This window comes from Rutidosis leptorrhynchoides, chromosome 4 (assembly GCF_046630445.1).
Source record: "Rutidosis leptorrhynchoides isolate AG116_Rl617_1_P2 chromosome 4, CSIRO_AGI_Rlap_v1, whole genome shotgun sequence".
Classification (NCBI taxonomy): Eukaryota; Viridiplantae; Streptophyta; class Magnoliopsida; order Asterales; family Asteraceae; genus Rutidosis; species Rutidosis leptorrhynchoides.
Genome location: NC_092336.1, coordinates 629,019,263 through 629,028,138, shown reverse-complemented (window position 1 = coordinate 629,028,138; position 8,876 = coordinate 629,019,263). Strand labels below are relative to the sequence as shown.

General features: G+C 33.6%; 2 protein-coding genes across 2 annotated transcripts; one reads left to right on the top strand and one right to left on the bottom strand.

The window, feature by feature from the left end:
• Positions 1 to 1,590: 1,590 nt before the first annotated feature.
• LOC139904209 (uncharacterized) lies at positions 1,591 to 4,606 on the top strand. Its single transcript, XM_071886144.1, has 3 exons — positions 1,591 to 1,642; positions 1,795 to 1,882; positions 3,377 to 4,606. Exons 2-3 carry the CDS (start codon positions 1,811 to 1,813, stop codon positions 4,289 to 4,291), a joined length of 987 nt encoding a protein of 328 aa, XP_071742245.1. The 5' UTR covers positions 1,591 to 1,642; positions 1,795 to 1,810; the 3' UTR covers positions 4,292 to 4,606.
• Positions 4,607 to 6,055: 1,449 nt separating this feature from the next.
• LOC139904208 (uclacyanin 1-like) lies at positions 6,056 to 7,010 on the bottom strand. Its single transcript, XM_071886143.1, has one exon. It carries the CDS (start codon positions 6,949 to 6,951, stop codon positions 6,229 to 6,231), a length of 723 nt encoding a protein of 240 aa, XP_071742244.1. The 5' UTR covers positions 6,952 to 7,010; the 3' UTR covers positions 6,056 to 6,228.
• Positions 7,011 to 8,876: the final 1,866 nt, after the last annotated feature.

Genomic DNA, 8,876 nt, shown 5'->3' with positions numbered 1-8,876 from the left:
GTGTTTAGGAAAAAAAAGGTTGCACTGAATCATTTAGAGATACTCCAAGAGTGGAACCGTTCAGTACCACTCTTTCATCCAGAGGCACACATCAAAAGGACTGAACACTGACTATCCATACTTGCTCTTAAGTTTTATTTTCTTCCTTTTAGATTAGTTTTATGATAGTTTTAATTATTGAAAGTGTGCTAATAAATAGCTTAAACGGATATTGTATTTTGAGGTTCTGCCGTGTGAAGATAATACAAGTGAAAAGTACAAGACTTTTAAAGCTACAAAGAAGACCCAGCGAGATGTACAAGCAACAGGCATGGAGTACAAGTCTACAAAGCATAAGCAAGTTGTCGGCATAAAACAACACCAGGACATACTCATTCAAACACCGCTTAAAGTTCACATTCAACATTTTTTTCTCTGTCTCGTTTCAAGCAAGTAGATAGATATCAATTAATATTAATAAAGAAAACAAGAGGATTGTTTTGAGGTACGGATTCCTTGTTAATTAATTAAGTCAAAGTAATGTAAATTATAACGTCAACAGCTTTTTGGAATACCTGATGAATATAACTCAGTGGTGGAAGAACCCAATCTGATAAATTCTTGATCAGAAGACACATAAGAGGTTTCTAGATCTTCCGGCGGTTTTAGCAGCGGAGGACGGTGGCCGGCGGCCGGCGGGAGCTCTTCGTGCTGATAACGTGTTATAATTTAATACTTTATATGGCATATATCCTACTAATATGAAGGAAGATACTAATATGAAAGAAGAAAGAAGAGATTAAATTCTTATTCAAGAATGGTGTACATATCCTTACAATTGAGTGAGTATTTATAATACTAAAAGTTAACTGTACATTACTCGTTTTCACAATCAATTATAGAGTAGGTGAAATAGTAATCAATAATTCATAATTTTACTGTGCATTATTATCAATCATCTCTATTCATCTACATGCGTACAAAATGAGAATTTATCCTATCTTAACAGATTTGACATTTTTAAAATTTTCTCTCGTAATGTTTTTGTCATTTTATCACATTAATCAGTTAAATAGTTATATGTACATGTGACCTTATAATTTGATTTAGACCTTATATTTCTAAACTTTTAGTGATACCGTACATACTAACGAAAGGAGCCATATATTCCATTTTTTTATAAATCAGGGTTGCAAGATGCAAAAATGGTACTCCCTCCGTCCCAGATTAATTGTCCCCAGACAAAAAACACACAGTTTAAGAAATGTCATTATCACACTGTACTTTTTCTGTACTTTTTTCTTACTTTACTATTTTACCCTCAACTAATTAATTAGAATTCTCTCTCACCTTTGCAATTTAATTAATTCATTAGGGACAATATTGTAAATTTTATCAAATTTACTTTCCATATTTGAAAGTGGACAATTAATCTGGGACGTCCCAAAAAGAAATACTGGACAATTAATCCGGGACGGAGGGAGTATATAGCAGAGGGTCTATCTAATACTTTTTTCTATAATTAAGGGTGCAAAGGTAGAATATAAGCAAAAGTGATATACTACTAACCATTACCTTTATCTTTCTTTATATAGATATAGAAATAGAAATATTTTAGAGACCAAAAATCCGGGTAGCAAAATCCAAGACGAAGAACATCTAGGTAGATTCTTATTTATTTTTTAATTATTATTTTCTTAAAAGTTTTAGACTGCACGTATAGAAATAACTATGCATACATTTGTATCTTTATTGGTTACACACAATTTATAGCGTTTGTTAAAAAATACAGAGTAATATTTTGTACACTTTTAGGGTTTTTTGTTCTACAATGGGGATTTTGGATTCGAACGATGAAGCTGTTTCCATGGAGCTACCTGCACCTTCAGGCTGGAAGAAAACGGTTCTTTTTCTTTCTTCTATCTCTACATTTCAGTTTTTTAATTTGGGTGTGGTTTAGGGTTTATGATAGCTGTTCCGCTTGATTTTGTTGTGTATTTTTCAAATTGAAGTTTGGTTTCAGTTCAATTCTGTTGGAATCTGAGTAAATGATTGTAATTTTGTTTGTTTCAGTTCAATTCTGTTGGAATTTGAGTAAATGATTGTAATTATGTTTTGGTTTGGTTTATTGAATTTTGAGGTTCTTGGTTTGCATTGTTATTTAGTTTAGTGAATTGGGTTCTAGATATAAACCATACTAATATTGCCTAATGATTGGCTTTTTGATTACTCGCCCTCCTGGGTAACCTGAAAACGGAAAACTCGTCCTTAAATTCTTTTAGGCTTTCAGAGGAATAATGGCTTGCTTCAGGAAAATTGAAATTGGAGCCTTATTAGACTTATTAATGTGAAATCCTTAGTTTGTTTCAATTTTATGAACTGAATTTGGGATGCATTTGGAATTTGTTCTATTTAATTTGATTGGAGATAAGTTGGGTTCTTCTAGTGTAGTAAAATTTACCAATTTTAGGCCTTCAATTTAGGTTTTTAAATCAAAGTGGTCAACTTGCTTAGATCCTCTATTTTTGTGAATTGGGTTTTATTCAAATTTGATAATATCTTAGGAGCTTAGAGAAATAATAGTTATTTGAGCATATTTAGGATTGAGGTTGGTCAAATAAAGGTTTGGAATGGTTTTAGGTATGATTCATTTTGTTAATCCTTTATTATATTATATGGGCAAATTCATGTAGGTTAAGATTTGGAATCGGAGGTTTTACTTTTGGTGATACATAGGTTACACAATGAATCACTAAAATCTATTAAGGGTCTTTTACCATTTTGACATTTTGATTATTCTCCATGGATAAAATAGTTATGTTATGCTTGTTGATTTCTGAGAATAAATACTTTATTTCTTCCCCTTTTGAAGTAAATGAAACCATTAAAGAGAACTTAAGTTTAATTTTAATAAGAAACATGATATATCTTTAATGGTGGTTCTGTATATATGTTTATAGTGGAGTATTTGATACTTTAGGTTTTCAATTCATGGGTACAAATTACTTGCACATCATGTATGTATAGATTGTAGTAACATGAGGATCATATTACTTAATCTGTTTGTTTGTCAATCATTTAGGTGTTTCACTTTTATAAGTATTTGTTTTAATGTTTCCCATGATACTTATCTAATTCTGCTGTTAACTTTTAAATTTATGCCATTAAATAACTATAACTATGATGGATAGGGAAGTAGCATTTTATTAGATTGTTTATGGATCAGTAAGCCATCTCGAAAAGATATTTAGTTGGTCTTCGTTTTCCCTCCCCACAAATCAATAAACTAAATAAAATATTGCATTGACAGCTGTTTTTTTGCAATTGGTGTATGGTTAATTACGTTATTTGGGTTCGGTCATTTTGTAAAATACCAAAAGTATCCTTTTTCGTGTAGTGTTTGGTAAAGAAAGAAGGGACACCAAAGAAGAATGAAACCGTGTTCACTGCACCAACAGGGGAAGAGATCACCAACAGGAAGCAGCTGGAACAGTACCTAAAATCACACCCTGGTGGGCCCAAGATCTCAGAGTTTGATTGGACAAGCGGCCAGACGCCACGAAGGTCAACAAGGATCAGTGAGAAAGTAAAGTCGACCCCACCACCGTCAGAAACCGAGTCTCCAAAAAAACGCTCCAGAAAGTCATCGTCTTCAAAGAAAGAGAAAGAAGATGTAGAAATGCAAGATGCCGAAAAGGTTAAGAACGTTGATGAGGTACCGCCATCAGAGGAAGTAGGCGAGCCAGTAATTGTAGTCAAAGAGGTCAATGAAGAAGTGAGTGAAATCCCAAAAGTACCCTTGGAGGAAGCTAGTAAGTCAGTTTATATGGCCAACAAGGAACTGGGCATGTCAAACCACAATGAGGAAAAAACTTGCCCTGCAAAAGGGGTCAATGAAGAAGTGAGTGAAATTCCAAAAGTACCCTTGGAGGAAGCTAGTAAGTCAGTTAATATAGCCAACGAAGAACTGGGCGAGTCAAACAACTGTGAGGAAAAAACTTGCCCTGTGGAAGGCGTCAATGAAGAAGTGCGTGAAATCCCAAAAGTACCCTTGGAAGAAGCTGCTAAGTCGGTTAATATGGCCGATGAGGAACTGGGCGAGTCAAACAACGGTGAGGAAAAAACTTGCCCTGCGAAAGGAGTCAATGAAGAAGTGCTTGAAAACCCCGTAACGCCCCCACCAGATGAAGTAACGAAGCCTATAAGTGAAGAGACTGTTCATGTGACTAAAGTGGAAGGATCTGAGAATTGTAGCCAGGTGGCGGATGTCAGTGAGGCCGAACCTTCGTGGGAGGAGATAAAGATAGAGTAAGAGATGGGGCTTATTTCTGGTGACTTTTTGGTAATGGCCATGTTAGTACTATGTAGTTTGTAGTTTGTAGTTTGTTGTCTGTTGTTATAGGATTAGTAGTCTAGAAAACTTGACTTTAATTAGCCGTCTGTGAGATATTTGTTGTTGTAAGTTCAACATGAAGTCTATCGTTTTGTGAGCATTATGTCTGCAGAGAGATTTATATTACAGGGTGCATCTCCAGTTTGTAACATTACCATGTAATAGGCAACTCTTTAATCACCTCCAACTCTTGCAGTTTATAAACTTACAGTTATGTCGTAATTAGTTTTACTACTTTTACTTCTATTTAGTTAAAATCTTCATCTTCTTTATATTTAGTTAATCACCTCTAACTCTTGCAATTTATAAGCCAACTTTTTGTCGTTTAGTGGAACTTTCACAGATGACATCGCGTCATCTGGAAAAATGTCGTCCGAATTTCTAATATTTCTTGTAGTGACATCAGCTACTTCCCAAACCTCACCAATAAAAACTTTATCCCATCAATTTTCAATATTGAGATTTCTGAATTTGATTGAGTTTCTATATTCATATTATTTTGGCGATGTTCTGTTTCATGATTCTGTGTTGAACTTTTTGTGGTTTGTCAAATTTATATTATACATTTTGAAGAAAATTTAACAACTTCCTCAACATATTAAGCTACAGTATATTGCTTATCAAAGCCAACATAAGCAACTTAGCATATCTAGTCAACACATTTGAAAATATGATACTCCGTAGATTAACTTTCAAGGACGCTTTGATCTTGAGACTATAAACATTTACTTGAGTGAAAAGATTTTATTTATTTATTTAATTTTTTTTTTTTTTTGAAGGCTAATCATATAAAAGACTCTTTCTGTAAGCAACTATAGAAGAGATGAGAAAACAGTTGCGGAGTACAATGGTTTGAAATACGAAAACTATTTTTGATCATCTTTGTGGGCCTTGTATTCGGCTTCAGTTTCAAGTTGTGTTGTTTAAGTTGCACTCACAGATGGACTGCTTGGATTTAGGTTCAATATTCTTGATCATCAAGTCATCAACAATCAATTTAGATCCTTTTCGATCTTTTGCAGTTTTGAAGAAATTATGTTCTTACGTAACCGCTGGTAACTACCCGAATTGTATTTAGTGGCGCGCATGGACAAATTTTTTTTCTCTTCACAATAACATAGATGGGGCTAGTTAAAAACTTTACATTAAACTACACTAAAGTAGCATATAAGTACATGTAAAGAATTCGATCATCGATAAGGAGCTTCTCCGACCTGCTACCGATAGTGGCTCTGCCATAAAGTGGCTATGCCAATGATCGTATGTATGTAAATTCTCAAATAGTTATACAATAATGACTTTTATAAACATTATGTTGCAATTTGTAGCATAGACTAATTAATTAATTCTCACACATAACAAGTTTCTTATGGTCAACATGCGATATATGATTCTATTCCAGAAGAGTATATAATGTTATGTTAACGCGTTTTCATATATCAAAAATTCCAGAAGTCCTTTTCAGTTCGTTTATGTACGTGGTTCCTCTTGTAAAAAACCTGACATATAGCAACGTACGTGATAATATTATTAAAAGGATCGATGCCATCGATATAAATTGATACGGAGTATTACACTATTAATGGTCTATATATCTATTACAAAATTTCTGAAAAGAGAGAGTGCATCTTTTTGAACATTATATTATTTAAACATTAATAAATTAAAACAGAACAATACATATAAAAAACCAATTATTGTATTATATACTCCATATAACATAACAACTGTTATAATAATAATAATAATAATATAAAATCATCATGTAAATACAAAATAATAATCTAGCAAACAATATAGAATGTTTCAAACGAAAAATCAAAAAAGAATACGTAAACACAACTCATTCACAGCATCTAGTAAAAGAAAGCTAAGGCAGCTGCCAAGAAAGTAAACGGTACTGCAACCGCGTATGATGAACCTACACCACTAGGTGACGGTGGTGGTAGGGTGGTGCTACCGGTTGGAGAAGGTGTGGTACTACCGCTAGGAGATTGACCCGTTGATGATGTTGGTGGGCTGACATCAGATTGAGAAGGTGATGGTGATGAAGCGGGTGGTGAAACAGTGGTAGATGGGGTTGGAGTCGTTGTGGGTGACGACGTTGGAGCGGCTGTTGGTGAAGCAACCGGTGCATTGGTTGTAGACGTCGGAGCTGGAGCTGGAGCAGGGGTGGCGGAGGTTGCGGGACGTACATTGATGGTCAACTTTTGACCAGTTTGACAATGACCTACAACGGTGCAAATATAATAGTGGGTCCCAGGTGCATTTAATGTGAGTCTAGCAGGTCCGGTAGTTGTAACCGAGATGGGGTTAGTGGTGGTGCATGGGCCGTACGCAGCTTGTGACACCTCTGCGACGGTATGTGCTCCTGTCGTGAAGTTAAAGAGTAAAACATCGCCGACGGAGAAGGTTTGACCAGATGCCCAGGTGACATAATCGGATGGACCATTTGGAGGAATGGTCCATCCTAAACTAGCACCGACTGTGTGAGTAGTTTGAGCCACCGTGTTGTAACAATGCATGGATACTAGCATGAGGGTCATAAGGATCATCATGTTGGATTTGAAAGTTGACATCTTTATGTTATTGAACGTATAAAGGTGTAGAGAGAAATATTGAAGGATGATATTGGAAGTGTGATTGTGTTATGGAAAAAAGATGTTATGGTTTGTATTTATAGGGATGGATTAAGGGACACGTGTGACGTTGAATGAGTCCTTGTTGGAGTTGAAAAGTCATGGTTAGGAATTTGAATTCACACGGTGTTTGTTTAATAATGGGAATGGGAATATAAAATAAAATAACATTAAGATATTAAGATAACAAATGCATTGACACGGTAATTATCGACGAATCAACGATAACGTAAACCAGCTTGCTCCGTTCAAAATTTAGGTTGTCAAAAGAATATTATATTCGTTGAATAAAATAAAACAACATAGTAGTTACATGTTTGGCCCTCTAAAACTAAAAGCTTATATTCGACCCCTCATACAAAAATTAATTATAACGTCTCAATTTGTAATATTTATCCAATAAAAAACCGTATTTTTAAGAACAAACGTATGCAATAACCTTTATGTATTAGGCAAATTCAACAGTTAGAAAGTAGGTGTTAGAAACAAACTTCTTAATTTCGATTAACGTAAACGTGTGCAATAAAGTAATTAACTGACTAAACCAAGGTAGCTTAGGTAAAGATGATATACATAGTGATTAACTCATAATTCGATTCTATTTGAAATTTTAATTTTTTATTCCTGTTTGTAAAAGTCATTGTTTTTTATATTAAAATACATTTAATTTAAATATTCATATAAATATTTGCTTGTATATATGTTATTGTTCAAAAATTTCGGGTGCTTAGGCGCTTAGCTAAAGTAATATATATAGCAATAATTGATGAGTCGTTAACGACAATAAACACAAAAACTAAAATTAATATAAATTATTATCATTTTTTTTTTTTTTTGTTATTGTTGTATTATAACTTAAATTATAAATATAAATTAATTATTGTAAGATTCATATACGACTCGAAAGAACAAATAATGACTCACATGAATAAATGATTTAAGTGTTAAAGTCCAAATCAACTTTCTAAACTTTTTACAACACAAAAAAAATAACTCTTAACTCATAAATTCTTTTTTTTTTTTTTTTTTTTTTTTTTTTTTTTTTGAAAAGCAAGATAGTATTATATATACCACAATTACAATTGGAGGCTCGACTATGACAAACGGGCGAGCAATTACTAAATTCTAATAACTCTATCATGTAGCTCCAATAACATAACTTTTCTTAAAAATTAGATCGTGTTACGTAAGAAGAAAAAGAACAACTTGGATATTAGATGGTGACTAACTGACTATGTCCAACTAATTCCACGTATCACCACCGAATGTGGCCTTATTTTCTTTAACATCGACTTTTCACTATAAACTTATGTAAACACATGTAAATTCGTTATGTTATGGCTCGTTTTATTGTCTAGAAAAAGCTGGATTCTATTTTAACTTCCCAATAGTGAAGTCTGGCATACTAATATGAATCATTCAAGTCAAACTTTAAAGTAATTGCCTCATGGTTTCGTAAACTATCTAATATCAAAATACAAATTAACACAAATAGTAATTTATATTAATAATTACTAAAATAATATAAATATATAAATACATATATAATACTGAATAACGCAACCAATTAAGTTCCAAACTATACAGGGCCGGTCCTGAGTTTTCTAATGCCCCGAGCGAGGCGGTAAAAAAAGCCCCTATAAATACAAATACAGATCAATGAAAATTACCGAGGTGACCTATAACATATTGAAAGGCCCTTAGATCTAAAGTTCATTTTACTTCTCAAATCTCCGATTATGTCTGCATATATAGAAAAATTGGGCCCCTGAAAATCATGGACCCTGAGCGGTCGATCACTATGTTCCCCCTCCAGACCTCCCATGAAACTATATATATATATATATAGATAGTTGTGGGCAGAT